The 20,819-nt window shown below is 41.5% G+C and overlaps 2 protein-coding genes across 4 annotated transcripts; one reads left to right on the plus strand and one right to left on the minus strand.

Moving 5' to 3' along the window:
• Positions 1-640: 640 nt before the first annotated feature.
• Positions 641-9,741, minus strand: pkd2 (polycystic kidney disease 2). Of its 2 annotated transcripts, none has more exons than XM_030094824.1 (15): positions 8,872-9,741; positions 8,455-8,568; positions 7,735-7,868; positions 7,395-7,645; positions 7,053-7,277; positions 6,666-6,894; positions 6,325-6,495; positions 6,006-6,187; positions 5,780-5,900; positions 5,560-5,658; positions 4,593-4,714; positions 4,385-4,502; positions 4,112-4,272; positions 3,793-3,940; positions 641-1,557 (listed from the first exon to the last, which is right to left on the minus strand). In XM_030094824.1, exons 1-15 carry the CDS (start codon positions 9,293-9,295, stop codon positions 1,348-1,350), a joined length of 2,709 nt encoding a protein of 902 aa, XP_029950684.1. In that variant the 5' UTR covers positions 9,296-9,741; the 3' UTR covers positions 641-1,347. The 2 variants fall into 2 exon arrangements, with proteins under 2 accessions (XP_029950684.1, XP_029950683.1); XM_030094823.1 differs by having other exon boundaries at positions 4,112-4,275; positions 8,872-9,295.
• Positions 9,742-11,946: 2,205 nt separating this feature from the next.
• On the plus strand, positions 11,947-20,778 carry g3bp2a (G3BP stress granule assembly factor 2a). 2 transcript variants are annotated; one of them, XM_030093808.1, is made up of 13 exons: positions 11,947-12,141; positions 13,859-13,977; positions 14,062-14,143; positions 14,369-14,542; positions 14,840-14,930; positions 15,035-15,140; positions 15,233-15,413; positions 15,819-15,920; positions 16,255-16,357; positions 16,447-16,506; positions 16,597-16,728; positions 16,824-16,951; positions 17,715-20,778. In XM_030093808.1, exons 2-13 carry the CDS (start codon positions 13,883-13,885, stop codon positions 17,994-17,996), a joined length of 1,536 nt encoding a protein of 511 aa, XP_029949668.1. In that variant the 5' UTR covers positions 11,947-12,141; positions 13,859-13,882; the 3' UTR covers positions 17,997-20,778. The 2 variants fall into 2 exon arrangements, with proteins under 2 accessions (XP_029949668.1, XP_029949669.1); XM_030093809.1 differs by having other exon boundaries at positions 11,948-12,141; positions 16,824-16,942.
• Positions 20,779-20,819: the final 41 nt, after the last annotated feature.

Raw genomic sequence — 20,819 nt, forward strand, 5'->3', positions numbered from 1 at the left:
AAACAGGACTCTGCTTTTCTCATTACTGGAGCCGTGCAGAAAAGTACATGCTGTAAGTGCCAATGCGCTGAAGCTGTTTATATTTCACAGCTACCTGTGGTTATTTATAAAGGTTTAATTTTACTTTGTTTTTATTACTCAATCAGTTTTTTTCCAATACTTTTATAAATCAGTGGCATTGACTTTGTGGTTTTCAAATTAAACTCAAAGGAGTCTTTCTTTTTCACTTTAAATTTTGTAACTGTAGATATTAGAGAATTATGTGGAATCATAATGAAGTGTCATATTTCTTATTCCAGAGCTAAGATTGTAGCTAAGATTGCTTCTTCAGGACATATATAAAAATCTTGATGACGTTATGTTCCATTGCGTGTTTCTCTTCCACAGACATGCAGTTAATTTTTTACTTTTTTTTCACAATGCACACACAACTAAAGTGTAAAAGATTCCGGCTTATCTCACTAGTTCCAGACTACATTATCTTGTCAGGAAATGTTGGCGAAATGTGCAGTATGTAGTTAATTTAACCACAATAAACGTATGGAAATAGAAATTAACGATTGCAAACACACTATGTTATTGGACTGGACTTTAAATGTTTTGAGTGAAGCGAGAAATAAAAACACCCTGATGCACCACCTGTGTTTTAATAAAACTTTATTTGGCAGAGCAATTTGAAAAAAAAATTGCAATAAAAAAAAGGCAAGGCACCATAACAATAACAATAATAACAATAAATGCATGGGTTTCCCATGAACAGTAGATGCACTCCAAATCGAAGTTTGTTTCAAGTTACAATAAGTATGAGGCGGCAAGCTACTTATTTTGAAGCTTTACTGACGTACAGAAGATGAGTAAATATGACAGAATGTGCCACACTTGTACCTACTGGATATCAAAACAATGAAACAATAATCAACAACATGAACATTCGTAGGAATACCTTTGGAATATCTGTGTAAATGCTAAGATGTGTAGATACAGTGATCAGAAGCAGGTGAGCATATAATGCTAAAATCATGCTGAGGAAGCTTGTCGACTGGTGTGAAACCCACGGAACGCTGAGTCCTTCATCGTTTTTCAGACTTCTTTAAAGTTTTCTGTCATCATGTTTTCAATGGATCCATCTTTACAGGACAGATTGAACACTTCCAGGTGCATTTGATGTTCAAATTGAGGTGTATTGATTTTTTATTTTTTTTTGCATTACAATTTGTTAAATAATTTCAACATCTTCATTAAGATGAAATATTAAATTGTCCCACACTGAGTTAATACTGCTGGGAGGTTTCCAAAAGTGTTTTTCTTTTTTTTTCAATAGTGGAATAATCTCTGCAGACCAACTTTTCACACGTGGCTGCTGACGGTGGTGCTGGCGTCGAGGCCGTCGGTGGACAGCGAGGATGGGGGGCGGGGCCGGGGGCCGATGGGCGTGGCGGGCTGCGGGTGGCTGACCTGTGAGGCCATGTCGTCCGACTCCCATCGCTCCAGTTCCTCCCTCACCAGCCGCTCCATCTGCTCTCTGTGGGCGTCAGTGTCCCGTCCCAGACGCTCGTCCTGACCGACACAGACAGATTACCTCCAGCAACATGTTTACATGCAAACAAAACTTCAGATTAACAGCTGACAACATGCAGCGGAGCAACCTGTTTACTGCTGAACAGCCACACGCTGCTGCTCATCCCACAAATATATTTTTTATATCTAGCACGTGTAAACACTGAAGTACTCAAAGTAAAAAGTGCAAAAACAAATGAAGCATGAAGACCTTTGCAAGTATAATAAAATAGAACAAAATAAATCACTAAAATGTGAGTATAAAAGTTGTCAGTGATGAATGCAATGAGTGAACAGCATCTGTTGGTGTTTGTATTTTTGGTCTGGAATTGTGACCAGAAATAAACCATTCACTCACTCATTCATTCATTGAGATTGGCAGGCTGTAACAGGCACACTTTCCTGTCTGTATGTGGAAAAAGTTGCTTCCATGACTCAAAAGTCATATTTCTGGAGGAAAAATGTTACTTCTCATCTTTTTCAGATTGGACTGTTTGATGGGAAATATATAGATTTTTGGTAAAAGGTCAGTGGAATGCCACTTGAACTGCAGAAATGCATCAGCCCAACATGCACACTGCACGGAACCTTCACTCACATGTAGCACACAATGAATTTAAAAGAAATAAAATGATATTAATTCATTTATTAATCAAAATGATTGAAATGAGACTGGTGAGAAGAACGCTGGACAAAAAAGCTGAAAAGTTTTCATTAAGTTTTAAATAATTTATACTTAAGTGGTTGAAGATGGATGGATGGATAATTTATACATTAGAACTTGTTGGTTTATATATAAAGAAGAACTGTTGCCGCTGAATGAAATGGTCTTTTTCAGTCATAATAATTTAGGTTTTAGTTATCGGTCCCGAAGGTCAGAGAGAGAAAATTTTACCAAAATTATTAGATTTTAAACCAGCACAATCAGTTAAGAACCTGGGCGTGATTTTTGACTCTGAGCTAAATTTTATCCCACACATTAAAAACATAACTAAGATTGGATTTTATCATCTTAAGAATATAGCCAGAGTCCGCCCGTTTCTCTCTCAGGCCAGTACAGAGGTGCTAATGCAGCTTTTATCTCCTGTAGATTAGATTACTGTAATGCCTTGCTCTCTGGTCTTCCCAAAAAGAACATTTCAAACCTCCAGTTATTACAAAATTCAGCCGCACGCGTGCTGACGAGGACCAGGGGGCGGGCCCACATTACACCGGTTTTACTGTCGCTGCATTGGCTCCCTGTCCGCTTCAGGATTGATTTTAAAGTTCTCTTATTAGTTTATAAATGTCTTAATGACCTTGCGCCTTTTTAATCTGGCTTTTTGATTTGGCTTTTTTTTTTTTAATCTTTTGTAGTTCTTATCGCCATCATTTCTATTTTTATTTTTATTTTTTTATTTTTTATTTTTCATTTTTACTAGCATTTTTATTTTAATCTATTTATTCGTTCTATTGTTATTATGTACTTCTAACTTATTTTAATTTTTATTTTTTTTTTCACTTTATAATCTTATCTTACTATTAACTTTGTATTATGTCTTTTTATGTTTTTAGCTGTTTTAACTCCAGTGTTTCCTGAGGGGGGTTCTTCACACCACACCGGGAGTTGGTCCTGGTCCTCTGCTGGGGTCACTGCGCTCTGGTCCTCTGGTCCTGGCTGGCCTGGGGGGGCTCCACACCTTGGTGTGCGGGTTCCCCTTGGTCTGGCGGGGTCGGGGGTTGAGCGCTGGGGCCCCAGTATTAATGACCTTCGCCTTCTCCTGGTGTGAGGGGCCCCACTGGTAGTGTTTTCCCATGATGCTTAGTGCCATGCCATGTCTCCTCTGCTGTGTGCAATTGATTCAATGTGTGTGTGTGTGTGTGTGTGTGTATGGGTATGTGTGTGTGTGTGTGTTTGTGTGTGTGTGTGTGTGTGTGTGTGTGTGTGTGTGTGTGTGTGGTGTATACTTACTGATGGTGCGGGTTTTATTCTTTTGTTTTTATGACTGTTTTTACTGTTCAGCACTTTGCGTTGTTTTTATAAATATGAAAAGTGCTATACAAATAAAGTTTGATTTGATTTGATTTGATTTGATAATGTTGATCTGAGTAAAAGATTCCAGGACATCCACTAAATCTCACCTCCATGTCTCTAAGCAACTCAGTCAGGTCAACTGGACTCGATCATGTGTCTGTGGAGACGCTCTGCCCCTGATCCACGTAGTTTCATCAGTTCACATCGGTCCCTCGACTCACCTCCATGACTCCGTCCAGCAGGCGCCCCAGCACGTCTCTTCTTTTCAGTTTCGCTCTCTCCATGGCTTCCAGCTTCACAATCACAGCGTCGATTTTCGACACGATGCTGCCGATGGAGTGCTCCATCCTGTCCACACGCCTCACCAGCCTGACAGACGCAGAACACAAAAATACAAGAACGAAATAGTTGAAACCAAACTGTTACTGTTTTTTTTATTATTATTATTATTAAAGCTGTTCAGTTTGAGCTACATTTATACGCGACTCTTGGCATGCAGTTAGCCAGGTGTTAAAATCTGTCCGAATAAAAGCATCGTACACTTGAAACTCCTCGTAGGAGACGCCCCCTGAGCTGCTGCCACGGCGACGAGAACTGTGACCGCTGTCTTCATCGTCGTCCTCCTCCGAGTCGTCCTGGGTGCGAGGGAAGCTCCGCCCACTGCTGGGTCGGGTCAGCGAATTGCGTTCCAGCTCCAAGTCCTCCTGGCAGACGGACAGAAGCACACTGAGCGTCTGCAGCCGTTTCGGCCTCCAGATCCTAAAACCAACCGGCGTCCTCAGACTGAAGAGGATGTTTAGATTGAGCACTCACTCTCTCTTTCTCCAGGTCGTCCCTCATTTGCTGGTGTTCATGCTCCGTCAGCTCCTGGTCGCCGTCCTGATCGTATTTAGCGAAGATGGCTTGAATTTCTGCGTCTGTGTGACCCTTTCTGAATAAAAATAAATCAACAAAACAAACTCAAAACTGGATCCCACCAAACTGAAGCCAGGATCTTTCAGTGACACGAGGTCGCATTCACCCTTTTAGATCCTGACGAAGTTCGTCGAAGTTCAGCTTCCCCCCAGCTTGACGCAAACTGTCGGAGATGTCGTCCACCGCCGTCTTCTTCAGTCGCAGTTTCATCAGTGCTTTGTTACAACCCTGAGGAAAGGGACCGAGAGCAATGCCAGTCTCTGCAATCGTTACAAAACAGCCTGCGCAGGAAAACGGTTGTTAAGGAATCTGACAGAAACAGCCCACTCATTTTTAAATGTTTCATCAAGGCCAAAAATGTTGAAGCAGCCGTTAGTTTGTCTGCTCCTTACCTGTGAATTTTAAGGAGTATCTGCAGTTGTTCAAATAAATCAGGACTGCTCAGTGGACATTAGGCCTTTTTCTAATACTCATTACTATTTGTCTCCACTAGTTTTAGGTTTACTTTATATCTGCAATTTCTATTATATGTCTTGGTCTCACTTTCTGTATTAATAATCTCAAATGGACATGTTTTAAAATGTTTCTTTTAGTGTATTTCAAGTTATTGTGGATGAATGGGGCAATATAAATAAACCTCTCCTGCCCTCCCATGCTTTACTCCAGCAAAACTAATAACATTCAGCATTTCAGTTAGAGTTCGGAAGAGAGAAGAGCCTTTAATACAGAAACCTAACACAATGCAACCTCTTGCTTGCTGTAAGTTATAGAGTTCAGCCTATCTGTGTGGAGTAGGAAAAGCCTTCAGGGACTAAAACCTTGCAGCGTATAAATGTGGTAAGCTCCAGATATGTGCAGCTATCCTGCACTGCTTTTACAATCCAAGGTGGCTTACATTTCATATTGCAAAAAAAAAAAAATAAATAAGTGAGAGGGAAAAGCGCTCCTTACTTAATGTGTTTCCTATCACAAATAGAGAAGTTTTCCATTTTCAAGCGGATTCTACCACAGCAGAGTGGAGCAGCTTCTGGAAAAAGCTGGTATTGATTCAATGGAAACCTGCAGTTCAATACCTTCTTAATGAGGTCAGTCATTTCCATCTCGGACCTCTGCTGAGACATGTCAGCCTTCACCTCTGAGTAAGTGTCATTGATGATAGCCAGGAACATGTTCTGCACAGCAAAACAAATAAAAGCGAGGTTAGAAATATTGATTCATCCAAAAAAAAAAGAAGGGCCTTTTAAACAAGGATAAACACACTTCTTGAAACTCAGCGTGTGAAACTCGACTCACCATGAGAATAAAGAAGATGAAGAAAACAAAGGTTGTGAAGTAGATGGGCCCGAGCACTGGATTCGCTTCCTCAATCTCTGAGAAGTTGAAGTCTCCCAGTATGATGCGAAACTGGGTGAATCTGCTCCAACAGGAGAGAATTTCAAGGTTTACTTCTACTACAGCTGGAATTGTCACTTGTTAGAGGAGGTAAAGTGCTCTTGGACTATACTTCTAATGTTCTCACATGCTGGCTTGAAAAGTGCTGAAGTCGTTGACTTGAGTTCCAAACACCAAGTACGCAAGTTGAGCGTATGCCAGGAAGATGATGAAGAACATGATGGCAAAGCCCACGAGATCCTTGGCACAGCGAGACATGGTGCTGGACAGCTGATTCATGGTCTTATTGAAGTTTATAAACTTAAAAAGCTGAGAGAGAGAGAGAGAGAGAGAGAGAGAGAGAGAGAGAGAGAGAGAGAGAGAGAGAGAGAGAGAGGGATGAGTTAACAACAAATTACTCTATGAAAGGGAGCAAATGAGAAAAGGAAAAAGAAAAACATGTGAACCTTGACCCAGGAAAAAAACACAATCGCTGCAGCCATGTTATTAAACTGGATCTGTAAGTTAGCCAGAGGCTCAAAACTGGGGTGAACAGTGTGGTTCTCCAACAGGCCTGTCAGCAGGTTTCCAACCATGGCCGTCCGGGTTACATTCATGATGATAGCAACGACGCTGAGCTGGGAAAAAAAAAACAACAACAAACAAAATCAAATAAGAGCTACTAAAAGAAATTGTCATATATATATATATATATATATATATATATATATATATATATATATATATATATATATATATATATATATGTATATATATATATATATATCTTTCCTTCATCATTACACACCGCGACAATGAGAACATCCAGACAGTTCCACAGGCTCTTGAAGTAGTGCAGCCGGTGGATGTGGATTTCCAGCACCTCCTCCACCACGTAGTAGAGGATGAACAGGCAGAACGCCACCTCGCACACGCCGACAAAGTAGTCCCAGCTGGACACGTATCTTATCAGACGCACTGTCTGGAAATGCCAGGATGTCACCACCCCGCCCGTAGCGGGGAACTCCACCAACAACCTGGCAAATGCATCACAGAGTATTTACACAACGGGACGGCGCTGTTGTTTGACACAGACGAATTGTTTGCACCGATAAACTCTCATCTTGGTTCAAGAGAATCAATCTTCAACAAACATAAGTTGCTGACAAATGAGCAAGGACTGTGACTGCGTTACCTGGCGATGCAGAAAAGGTTTATGTTCCCGTTGTAAACAGAGAAGTCAAGGAAGACCGCTCGAGTTCCCCTGTCCAGCCACAGGTGGTCTTTGAGAAACTGTAGATGTGCAGCCGACTCCTCCTTGGTGCGAGACAAGTCTTGGTAGTATCCTCCACCTCCATATTGAGACACCTGCCCCCAGTAGCTGCTGCTGTTCATCTGATTCCCAGTGGTGTACACCCACCTGACAAACAGTTAAAACACTGCTATAAACAGAAATGTCTCTCTATAATTTGATAAGTACTTCTGTTAAAGATGACATTCACAAATTCCGAAGAGCTGTTCATCGGTGCACACTCACGCTGTGCCATTCTTGGGGCCGAATGAGGCGGTGTCCTCGTTGGTCAGGGTGTATATGCTGTAGCAGTCCTGGACCTCATCCCTCAGATCTTCGTGGACAGAGCAGGACTCATTTCGCACTTTGACCTGTCTGAGCCGCGGCACCCCGAGGAGGAGATTCTCGTAGTAGATGAGGCTCTGGTTCTCCGGCAGATTCTTGTTGTTGTACCATACCTCCCAGTACATACCGCTGAGGAAGGGCCCCTCAGTGAACTAAAGGTTATGGCAGCACAGAGAGCAAGACAAAAGACTTAAGAAACTCCTCAACAATTACAGTCAACAGAAAGATCTTGATATTTCACCTTCCAGAAATCCTCCATGGTGGAGAGGCTCCTGAACGTAGTGGGATCCCCAGCAGACAGCGGAGTGTCCAGAAAAAGCTGAGACATGACTTTGGTATAATAGTACATGTTTGCACTCACCATCCCATAAGTCACTGCAGAACAAACCACAACATAACATAAATGCAAATAAAAGTAGGTGAAAAGTAAAAGAGTGATCCTGTTAGCACCAGCTACAACAACATAAAACAACAAAACAGCAGATTGAACACTCACGAGAAATCTTTTGCAGTTTGCATCCTCTAATTATGTTGTTGTTTGACATGCAGATTACCATTCACTGTAGCGTTCCCAGGAGCTCTGGAAACTGCATTTAAAGTCAAACTGCCTGGCAAAGTGTGCCTTATACATGCCTGCCAGAAAATCATTTCCTGATCCACCCTTAACCGCACTTTGGTATTTTTTTTCATTGCAGAAAAAAAGAGAGCAGGGTACCTTTAACATTTGCCTTCTCATCATTTCTGTTCGTCATATGACAAAAACCACAAAAATAATTAGAAAAGTGGAAATTACTACTGCCTCTAAAATAATGAAACATTGCATAAAAATAAAAAAAGATTAGAAAGTGCTTAAGAGTATAAGATTGTACTGAAATAGTAGTTTTACTGCACATAATGAAGTTTTTAACAACACTGAATCTCACAGGAGTATGAAGAGGAATGAAGGTGTGTGTTTACATACAGATACAGACAGTGATGAGGAATGCCATGTATGTGAGCATCTCCCTCAGGATGTTCCGCAGGTATCTCTCTCGACTGCTGTCGCTGTCCTCCATCAGCTCTGTGCCCCAGAGAACTGCACACACAAAGAAACACTTTAGGAAAGCAATAACACATCTACAAAATAGTCATAGAGGCATTTAGTTGCACATTTTTTAATACCTTTTTAAGATCTTTTACTTGTACTGAACACAAGACACCACTATCACAGACTTTTTTTTTGTAATTATTACTTTTCATAGCAGAAATCTACTAGTTTTTACATTGAAAGAGTTGACCGACAATGACTTTAAATGTCATGCTTACAAAACTCTTTTCACTTTTCAATCTCATTTTTAATTCGAAAGTACGGATCCAGATGTTGTTGTGCTGTACTAACTTCTGATCTTCTGCAGGATCTGCTTCATGCAGCTGCGGTGCTCGTGCCTGTCCTGCTGCTGGCCGTCCAGGGTGGGAGTGGGGTACAGTCCTCCCCGGGGGATGTGAGGGCTGCTGCCCCCGCGGTGGTAGCCTCCCGGGCCGCTGCTGCAGCTGCTGCTGGAGGCCGTGGACACCGACCTCCTCCCGGGACTCGCTTGAGGCCAGTCTGCTTCCATGATCTCGTCCTCGGGTTCAAATCCCGGGTTATCCCGGCTCCACGCCTGCCTGGACGGAGGGGACGGGGTGCCCGCGACCCCTCCGAGCCCCAGGTCTTGATGCTGGATGTTCTCCATCTCGATGCCCTCGCTGTGGTCCAGCCTGTGCGGGGACCTGGCCGCGGGGCTCTGCGGGAGCTGCTGCGGTCTGACTCGGGTTGAACTCATGGTTCACTTCGCTAAAGTTTTAACCGTCCTGGGGCATCGGGAGGAGCTGAGGGCTCGCCAGAAAATTAACACGGGACGCGTTTCAAGAAGCTTAAAACTGCCTGGGCATCAGGATATCTCCACAAGAAGACCGAGAAAGTAAGAAAAACCTGGTCATTTGATGTAAAAGTCCCAGACGATGTCCTCCTCCTCCTCCTCACATCCAGCTGCTGCCGTCTTCACCAACACCGTTATAAAACTTTCCTCTGCGCGACGTGAAGAGACTCTCGATTCCGTTTCGAAAAACGACGTCCTCCGTTAAAAAGTTAGTTCTGATAGTCAGGTGAACTCGTTGACTGTTGAGGTATCTGGGTAAAAGTCGAGGCAGAGTTAAAAATGCTGTGTTTAGGTGAAAAAAGCGAGAAGCTCGTCTCGTCCCGGGACAGCCATCTTGTTCCTGAAGTGTTCTCCCCCCCCAAAAATTCGCATTCTCTCATTTGGACTCAGGTTACATTAGAAGTCATGGCGTCGCCCGAAAGGATGGAAAACACATCTCTCCTCGTAATTTTATTTCTTTCCAAAGGTTAAGTGAAAGTTTTTCATGACTTCTGTGTCAAAAGTCATAGATTGAACTCGTTATGAATTAATTAAAAAAATTAATTTGCAAACAACATAATTCACTTTCCAGACAAATTGTTCTTCTTATTCTTCAACTTAAAAAAAAAAAAAAAAAAAAAAAAAAAAAAAAACCCTTAACCAAAAGTGCTTTTCAGTTTTGGGGGGGGGCCTTATTACACTCTGTTACATTAGAAACACTATGTAGGGTTTATGATAAAGTTACATAACCTTTGTGTTTGAGTTTGTGGTGCACATGACAACGAGACACTGCAGCTGAATTATTGACAAGGGGCCAGGCAAGTGAGAGGACATTGCATGGATCTTTAACTCATTTAGGGTTTTTTTCTTTTCATTGTTCTAGGTTAGGAATACTTTAAAAGCACCACATTCACAGATATCCAGTGTTTTTGGGTGATAGGCATGATTTACCAAGTGTGATCCTTACTAGTAAGTATCCATTAGTAAATTACAAAGGTAGGGGATTAGGGGTTACATTTAGGGTTAGGGTTGGGGGTTAGGCACATGCTGTGCACAGCTGGTTAGGGTTCACAGAAAATCGCCCCTGAGAAGACATGACCACTAAACTTAACATGTAAAACTTTGTGCTTTTTAAGATATAGGGAACCCTGCTAATTTAAGAAGAAAACTGAAAAATAGAAAAGCAGATTTTCCTTCTTTGTTTCTGTGTCGGCCACTGAAACTGCAGGATTAATCTGGTCCACCAACAAAGTTTGTCTCATTAAACAAATGGTGGCACGAGGCAGGGCTCTCTTTGGCTGTGTGCAGTTTGAAACTGGTCTAGTCTTTAAATTGTGAATAAAATTTTATAAGATGGAGATTGGTGTAAGTATTTCATTTCTAACTGCAAATCTACATCCTACATAGATAAATCATATTGTATCATCAGCAGAGGGTTGTGCAATGCTGATACTCAAAAATAGCACTGAAAAATTTTCTTTTTGTGGTAAAGCATTTTCACTGGTAACAACTCAATAAGCAGAATTTAATGTAACTGTTTTGTCTGAGTAATGACGCCTTTCATGCCAGTGAACTTATCCCCAATTTGTAACATGGTCTGTGTTGGAGAGGTCAGAGCCTCTCTGGCAGTCTCATGTCTGCCAATACTGACAGATCCCGAAATTGGTCAAGTGGAAAATACTCCCACTTTTGTAGATGATATGGTCTTACTTGCCTCTCTGGGTATATGAATAGTAAAATGTTTTGTTGTACAAATGACCTCTAATGTGTCTTTAATTAACAGAGACAGTGAAGGATTGAATGATTAATCATATTTTGCTGATGTTTGACTGAAAACTATGATAGCTCATTAGTTATTATTGTTCTACATCTAGTCCCAAGAAGCCTTTAAAGTAGCTGCATGCTTTCGAAGGAGCAGAAGAGCAACTTACCCATTATAAATGCAACAAAATAAAATTTATTTTGATATTTAGTTTATTAATTCTGTGTTCACGTGTTTTTGCATTTGAGTAAAACCAGAAATGTCAACATGTTTGATTATTTTTTTCTTTTTTAAAGTGCCTTTTATAAACTACATATTGATACCGCAACAGATATTTAATTCTTTGACTGAACCTCTGAAAATTCCTGAGGGGAAAAAAGAGAAGTGACATATCAGTTCATCACTGATAAATAGTCTATTTTGTAGTCTTTATGTCTATTTTGTTGTGAGTAGACCTCAGGTGGGAATATTTGGGGGTGTGGGGTAGTGAGCTTGGGCTTTACCAACAGCATAAACATTCAAAACCAGCCGGAAAAAAAAAATTAAGCAAATGACATCTCAAGATTTACTTTTATTCTTCTTTATCTGGTCAAAAATAAATGTATAAAATACCAACGTGAGGTGGTACAAGATGCAGATTTCTTGCTGCTGTTAGTGAATCTCTCTGCTTGTGTGTGGGGTTTTTTGGGGATAGTGGAAGAAAGTTTGTGGGGGCGTGGTTAATCACATGACGTCATGTTTTATGATTCCTAGTGTAAGCTTCCTATTGGCTGAGTGGATTTGATGGGGGTTCCCTGCCCCGGTTTGCAGGGGTAAAACAATAAATCGGGGCTATCACTTTAAATCTTCAATCTCTGGTACGGCAGAGATCGAAAACTGTTCGGTTGTGGAGCGTGGGAAATATCATCATATTTCACCTGGGACGCTGTATCTCACAGCCGTTTACAACCGGTTCCTCTTCGTTATTTATTAAAAAGTATTCTGTCTACATAGATAGGTCCCTCACAAGGTAAGTTAGCCATCTGAGTCAAGCGGCTAGCTTCACGTTAGCTGCATTGTCTGGTTCAAACCGTGACTTTCCGATTACAGCCACCTACTATTCAGAGTGGCCATCCAGATGTGTGACTCTTCTGTAATGAAATCACATTAGCATCGTGGTAAGATATTTGCCAGTATGAGCCAGACAATTCTATTTCCTTTTCTTTGTTGTGTTTGAGCTAGCATCATGGCACTGAAGTTGGTTCATTGATAACGTTTAGGTAGTTAACTTAAGTTGTGTGCAAGGTCAGTGCATTGAAGGCTTCATGGTAACTTTGAGCTACCTTTCTGTGGATATTCGCCAAACACACACGACGTGATAACGGTTAGTTTCGATGCATGGCTAAGGTAAAGTCGGCTGACCGTAATAATGGCTATCACTGGGTTGAACGTCGTGGTGGCTTCGTGGTTTTCCTTATTTAAACTCGACCTGCAAGTGATTTGTTTCCAAGTACAGCAGGGTGGCAACTTGTCAGTCTGATATTGATACCTGTTTTAGATCCATCGCGTTTGTGAGAATACAGTCCCGTGAATGCGTTAACAGGAAAAGCGACGACGCCACAAGTTAGCCAGCGCTAACGTTAGCTCGCGAAGTCGAAGCCGCTTTTCCGTCTGCAGTGCTAGCCCTAGCCTTTAGCCCTCCGAATGACAGCGAAGAGGCCGGCGTAATACCATTAATACTTATTCATTTGATCACATAATTGGGGAAATGACAAGTCAGCGACGAGAGAAGTGGCTCTGAAACATGTAAATGCAGCTTTGCGGACCACATCTAACATTTCTAGATCATTCCACGACCATGCGACAAAAAGGAAACCTGATAAAATGTTGTTAGCATTTACATGGAAGGCCTCGTTCACCAGGCCGGTTCACTACAAAAGGTTGCGCAGATGTGTGAAACTCGTGAATGTCATGTATATGTGTAAAAGCAGGTTTTATTTGTGGTAAAATTGTGTTTATTGGCTGTTTAACTTGAACGTCTGTGTCATTCGCTTCCTTTCTGGTCTCCAGCTGTTTTCTGTCTTTGTCTCATTGGAAGGATGCGATGGCGCAGTTCAGTGTTGGTTCGTGCGCTAGCCAGCTAACCAAACAGTCATTTGGCTCAGTTTTAAGCCCGATTAACGTTTTGATGGTCCAGTGAAACATGGGTCTGTCGAAACTAGAACGCAAAATGTATTGTTGAAATGAAACTGGGGACGCCTGTTGTATGTTTCGTTTAACCCTGAAACACATTTTTGTTGTTTACCTGAAGCTCGATAACTGCATGCTATTGGACTTCCTTTATCTGTCTGAAGTTCAATTTCTTCTCATTGACTCTTCAAGATAATTCGTTGTTTTCTTCAAAATAATGTAAAAAAACAACTAATATTACAAACCCACAACAAGTCTGCGCCAAACTCCATCCCAGTGCAGGCTGGGGTGGTCTGCTCCTGAGAGCCATTGTGTGGTCGTGATGTATTAAAATAGTGAATCTGGATGTTGATATCACTATTTACCTTTGGCATTGTGAAAAAAATTATCTGCAGCATCATTTATCAATCTCTGCTAGAAACGTTACTAAAAACAAAATGAACAGCCTGCTGGAAAGTAACGTATTACTGAGTTGTTTTTTTGCATGAAAGTAATGTTTTTACTGTATAATCAATATATCTGTTTCGCAACTAATTTTGTTTTTTATTTGATTTCAGCACTTAATATTGTTTACCAAAGAAATGGTGATGGAGAAGCCAAGTCCCCTGCTTGTAGGGCGGGAGTTTGTGAGGCAGTATTACACACTCTTAAACAAGGCGCCAGATTTCCTGCACAGGTAAATATATAAATGTGAACTGCTACTTTGATAGATCATTAATATGAAGTTGTTTTTGACTTTTGGTTATCAATTGTGTAACAGGTTTTATGGGAGGAATTCTTCCTATGTCCATGGAGGACTTGACCCAAGCGGGAAGCTGGCAGAAGCGGTTTATGGACAAGCTGTAAGTCTGATAATAAAAGAAAAAAAAATCATACTGTGTTGTAGGTAACAGTGGCTGTATGATTCTTGGTAGTATATTACCAATGAACACATAAAATATATAAGTGTGATCAGTATGAAATGTTTTCTGGTTCAATTAGTAAATGCTGACTAAAGTTAGAAATACTGAAAAAATTAACTTTTTTGGGGGGAATATTTGTTTGATTTTCCACTTCTGCTTCCTTAGGAAATCCACAAGAAGGTCATGTCTCTGCAGTTTAGTGAGTGCCACACAAAGATCAGGCACGTGGATGCTCACGCCACACTGAGTGATGGAGTTGTGGTGCAGGTCCTTGGAGAACTGTCAAACAATGGTCAACCCATGAGGAAGTTTATGCAAACGTTTGTGCTGGCTCCAGAGGTGATTGCTTTTATATTTAAATCCTTTCCACCTGGTTTTTCTTTGAGTGCCAAGCACAGACACACATTCTTACTTTTGGGCTATTGAAGGGTAAATAATTGTAAATAACACTGGAGTTGTATTTCCTCAGGTAAATTAGGTTGCTCAGTAAAGATGTCTACACTATTAATTGTATAAAATTCAATAAGTAAAAAAAAAAAAAAGGCTTTTTATGGCAATATCCTGTAAGTTTGTTTCCTGCATGGTTTAATATCTACTGAACACTGAAGAACTTTTGTTTGCATGACATGTTTTTAGGGTTCAGTGGCTAACAAGTTCTACGTCCACAATGACATCTTCCGCTACGAAGACGAGGTTTTTGGAGACTCTGAGGCTGAACTTGATGAGGGTAAGATGCTCTATAATGTCCTGCCCAAACATATTTTTAAAAAGATTTTTTCAGTTTTTTTCGTAAGTGTGATGGTGCTAATGTATCTTCTTCCTCGCTCAAAGAATCTGAGGAGGAGGTTGAGGAGGAAGCAGAGGAGAGGCAGCCATCCCCTGAGCCACTTCAAGAAAGTCCCAACAGCACCATCTATTATGACTCCCACCCCGTCACGTATGCAGACATTCATCATGCTTGAGCCACAAAGGTCAGAGTTTTTCCAACATGATTTTTGAAGTGATACTTCTTTGTTTTGTGCTCTGCAGTAATGGAGTAGAGGAGCCAATGGAGGAGCAAGCTCCAGAGCCAGAGCCCGAGCCTGAACCAGAGCCCAAAGTGGAGGAGTTGAAGCCTGAAGTCGATGAGAAGGTTCATGAGGAATTGGAGGAGAAAGCACCTTCCCCAGTCCCCGTGGAGTCTCCACCAAATACACAGGAGCCTCCTAAGGTGGAGATAGGTTTTCTTTTTTATCAATGTCACATACTCTTGCTGGAAACTTTGCATTAGTAGGATTTATAGGAAAAAAAGATCTGAGGTATAATGACTTGTGAACCCTTTGAAAGCTGTTTTCCACACTTAAAGACCCTTAATTTCATATAATGTCAAATGCAATCTTAAAAAAAAAAGAACTACTTAGTGACAAACTGGAAAGCTGTAGGTTGTATAATATATATTAATAATTTATTCAAAATCGGTGAGATTTAGTGTTTTACTACAGTAAGTTAAAATATTAGCTCCATCAAAGATGTATCTAATTCTTTTTACATCTTGTGCTCAAAGCTCCACACATTGATGATAAAGTGGTGCAGTTATCTCAGTACACCCATAATGATGCATGATTGCATTTCTCAGACTTTCTCCTGGGCCTTGGTGACCAGTAAAAACCTGCCGCCTTCTGGCACTGTCACCTCTTCTGGATTATCTCCCCATGTTGTCAAAGCCCCAAGCTCACAGGTAAATTGCTTCTAATGGTTCTGATTTTATTTTGATGGGTTTTGCCGTAGAAATGAATTAATCCCTCTGCAAATTAAATCATTCAAGTAAAGCCACAGCCTTTATGTGATCAGACATGCTGTGGATTCATAGTTCTGGTTCATTTAGCATTGTATTGGTTTGCTTTTTTATTTTTTTATTTTTTTACATTGCCGTGCAAACGGTGCTAAAATTGTAAATTGCAGCATAGGAGGTAGATGATCACCGGAGGTGAACCGGCATCTTTTGATTCTACATTAAGGGGTTATGGAAGTGATTCAAGTTGTTTGTTTTGTTTCTTTCCTCCCTCATAAAGCCCAGAGTCGAAGCTAAGCCAGAGACACAGACGCCACCTCTTCGCCCCAGAGACCAACGCACTCGAGACAGACCAACCTTTGCTCCGCGGGGTCCCAGGCCTGGTAATGATGAGGACTTTAAGCTTGTTTGGATCTGGGTTCACTCACTTTATGGTGTATTCTCACTCTCTTCACACCTCTGGCACTCTTAGATGGTGTTTCATCTTCAGAGTCACAAACGGGGAAACCACACTTGAGTTTTGTTAACAAAGGTAATGAAGGGGTGATAATCTCATCTCTCTGCTCAGGCTTTCTCACTACGGGTTATTTCTGATGTGGCTGCTTGTTGTTGTGACCTGCAGGTGGAAGGGGAGACTCTGAGTCTGGTGACATGGACAGCAGGCGGATTGTCCGGTACCCAGACAGCCACCAGCTGTTTGTCGGCAACCTCCCGCATGACATCGATGAGAGCGAACTCAAAGAATTCTTCATGAGTACGTTTTTGTAGACACATTTTCCCAGATCATCAGAAAAATCCAACATTTATTTGTGTTATTTTAATGAATTTTCTTGTGTGTGCTTCTTGCAGCATATGGGAATGTGGTGGAACTGCGAATCAACACCAAGGGCGTTGGTGGGAAGTTGCCCAACTTTGGCTTCGTGGTCTTCGATGACTCTGACCCCGTGCAAAGAATCCTGGGGGCCAAGGTACAAGGGGCATGTATCAATATTTCATTACCCACTTTTACTTGGTGGTGGTTTGGTGACACACATTTCTATACATACGATTTCCTCTGGGATTGATTTGCCCGACTTTCTTAAACAATCCTAAAAGCCTTTCAAAATGTCTAAAGCCTGTCTTCTGTCTTGCTTACATTCTTTTTCCTTCTATTCACAAATGATACTTCTGAAGAAAAATACTGAAGCAGCTGAAGAATTATGAATTATCACTGTACCAGTGTGTAACACATCTCAAAACAGTTGAATGTTCACGCTTAATTTTAATTTGCATTTGGGCTTCAGAACTCACCTGCAGCATGACTCATTCATGTCAACTTCTGTCTGGGGAGAGATCTGAACTTTTAAAAGCTGCTGTTGTCATAGTGACCACAGTTTCCACGCTCCAGGTTTTACTTTTGCAATAAAAATGTAACATGCCAGAAAAGTACATTTTGCACTTTTCTGCATTGGGCTGATGAATTGGTGACGAGCCTTGTTGCAGCAGGGGCTGAGCTGCTTACTTCCCCTGGAAAAAACCTGCAGTCACTGCATCAACAGCCAAGATTTGGATGAGTCTTTCTCATCCAGGACTACTGTAAATGCCTTGATGCAGGCCACTGTGATGCACAGCAAATCCTCTCGATGTTGGGCTCGGGGAAGACAAACTTGTGTGTGCAAACCAGTCAGGGATGTGGGTAGTGGAATCAGCGGAGCGGGCCGTTCTTCTACCCATACTGACCCGGTGTTTTCCTCCCCGCAGCCCATCATGTTTCGAGGCGAGGTGCGTCTGAATGTTGAAGAGAAGAAGACCAGGGCCGTCCGCGAACGAGAGACCCGCGGCGGAGGAGACGAGCGTCGGGACATGCGGCGCAACGACCGGGGTCCCGGAGGTTCCCGGGGCATCGTGGGAAGCGGAATGATGCGCGAGCGCGACGGGAGGGGACCGCCGCCCCGAGGCGGCATGGCTCCCAAACCTGGCATGGGCTCTGGAAGAGGCTCCGCCGGTCAGGGGGAAGGCCGCTTCACCGCACCGCGCCGCTGAAAAGAGCGCCACCTACTGCTTGGAAGTAGTATCATGTTCTTCATCTTCAACCGTTCTCGTTAACGAAAGAAATCTTCATGTATAAAAGTATATATTTGTTTTCTTTTTGTTTTTTTGTTTAATTTTTTTTTTTATTTTTGTTCCCTCTTTTGCTTTGGAATGTGACACAGCCTGTCAACCATTTGTTTGTGAAATAGACAAAACAAAACAAGCAAACAAAAAAAAAAAGATTTTTGCTTCTTAGTTGTGAGCTGAGCGTCCTTTTTTCTGGGTATCTCAAGAATTCACAAACTTAATTTGTAAATTTGTGAGAGAAAAAAAGGCAAACCAACAAGGAGTAACCTGCCACATTAGGAGGGACTGATGAGACTTTAAACTACAATAATACAGCCCATCATTTGGAAAAGAGATTATATGCCTTGACTTAAGTGGGGCGCTGCTTCATGAAATCCCTCTATTGCACATTTTATATGGTAGTTCTCTGCCCGTTAACTGTTGGAAAAGAGTGTGGTGCAAAAATTGTGCAGTTCCCGGGGAAAAGCTTGCCTTTTACTTTTTCCTTTTTTGAGAGACCACTGCTTCAAAAATTGCATAATGCACTCATCAATATGCACTAATGGGTACTTTTGTCATGTTACGTTGACATCCTTGCTCGGAAACGCAGCTGGAGAGACCTGTTTTGTCTCAAAGCGATACGGCTTACCGGGGCAGGCCTCCCTCTCAGCCTGTCCGCTGTGACCAATGTACTTTTCATATCTTTGACCCAAATCTACGCTTCAATTTCTGCTGGATGGACAAGATGACAAGCAAATCTACATTTTTTTTTTTCCTCATTTATAAAAAAAAGATAAAAAAACAAAACAAAGCTCAAATACCGGACTTTCGCCAAACGAGTCAGGGGGAAGGATAAATGACAAAACAAAGTTGAACAATAGAAGAGTGGTGGTACAGATGGTGGCGTGGTCTTTTTCTTTTTTTGGATTCCAGGATTTTTTTTTTTCTTTAACTTTTCGTTTTTCCTGCCAGCTCGACAGTGAATCTGGCGTAGGCGACACCTCCCTCCCTCTTCCTCCCTTCCTGTCTTAAGTGCGGAATAACCGAATAAATGTACAGCAAAAATCCTAGTTTACTGTATGTTTTGCTTTTCTGTGTATATTTTTCATTTCTCTGTCTCGACTTGACAAAAGCATGATGGTGCCTTCTATTTCACCTTTTCCAGTCTTACTAAAGCATAAAGCGGTTCGAGGCTTGTTGCCTGTTAATACATGAGGCTGCTCATTTTGAACTATCGTCTGCTGGGAGCAGATTAAAGAAATACTTGCAGTATTCATAAGATTTTTGTTTTTTCAGGTGCATTTTTTTCATTTTCCATACTGTTTTACTACCTAATATGATCTGCTGTGAGTTTTGTACATTTTGTGTTTGTAATTGTGTCTGTTCTGGGTTTTGTAGAGACAATAGGTGCCTCGAGTTTTGTTCAATGTTAAAAGAGGTGTATTTGAAGAACTTTAACCCCCTCAAAAAAACAAACGAAAAAAAAAAAAAAACAAGGTACATTAAAGATGGTGTCAATTGAAAGCTCGGTTTTTGGTTTAAACCAGCCACAGTACTGCACCGCTGTTCCTCGGGAAGCTGAGGCTTTGGAAATGTTTGGCCACATGATTCAGACACTGCAGATCCTCACATGTTCACACTGACTGGAGTGTTTCTGTGACTCATGGCTTCTTTTTAATCCCTGGACCCCAAAGTTGTCAGACTGTTCTTTTCTCAGCAACAATTTTTGTACTCGTCTGTGTGGGTGGGCCGACCACGTCTCCAGCCTCTGGTTAATGAATTACTCGTGCTCACTTTTCTAGCATTATTGCATTTGTATTTTCATATGCAGATCATTCACTGTGCATATTCACCTTTTTTTCCCCCCCAACAACTCAAGGCAAGTGTGAAGTCTCAATGACAAACCAGTCGGCTCCTTTATTGTCCACTAGCAGCTTTTGTTTTGACCACTTGGTAGGAAGGGAAGACCTTTTAGTTTCAGCTGGAACAGAAAACCCGAAAAACAAGAATGTTTTCTTTATTTTGTATCTTGCACTGAAAATGGGAAGTTAAATGATGATGTAGCATTTTTCTTGACAAATATACTAATGAGGTCTTCCTTGTCGGGTGGTATTGCACTATTTCCAACCTTTTCTGGGACAATCTGTCAGTTTGATTATAGCCTCTTTCCAAATTCGTCATCTGGCAACGAAAGATTAAAAACAGCGGGACTCGCTTTGTCGTCGGCATGGAATAACGCTCGCTCTCACTCGGCTAGAATAATGTGTGATGTACAGACATGACATGTTTGATGTTGGTTTTTCACAGTGACACTTGGCTTCGCTCCCTCGTGATTGAGATTAAATATTTTCAGATATGAAAATAGTTTTTGAACAGAGACTCTTAATTTCAGAGGAGGAATTTAACCCTTTGGTCCTTCGATGTTTTCTATTGGGTGCCTCAGCCCCGCCAAATGTCTGTCAGGCGATTGTCTCACTTTGACAGATAATCCTACTTCGCAACGCGGCAACGTCAGTGAAGAGAGTGTTGAAGAAGAGCCATCATGCTTTCCGACCAATATTGTGCTTTTTTTTTTTACATGTCAGTGGTGGTAAAATATTGAAGCATAGATTATAACAGCGGGATAAATATTGTTTTTCAACGACTCATCCCTTTCCAATCTATGAAGGATCCTTTTAATGAAATTTTACACACACGCAAAAAAAACAAATGTACCTTTATTTTCCTGTGGGTAAAAATGCAGAAGGTGGTGGATCCTCATTTTGAATC

Source organism: Salarias fasciatus, chromosome 6, assembly GCF_902148845.1.
Source record: "Salarias fasciatus chromosome 6, fSalaFa1.1, whole genome shotgun sequence".
Lineage (NCBI taxonomy): Eukaryota > Metazoa > Chordata > Actinopteri > Blenniiformes > Blenniidae > Salarias > Salarias fasciatus.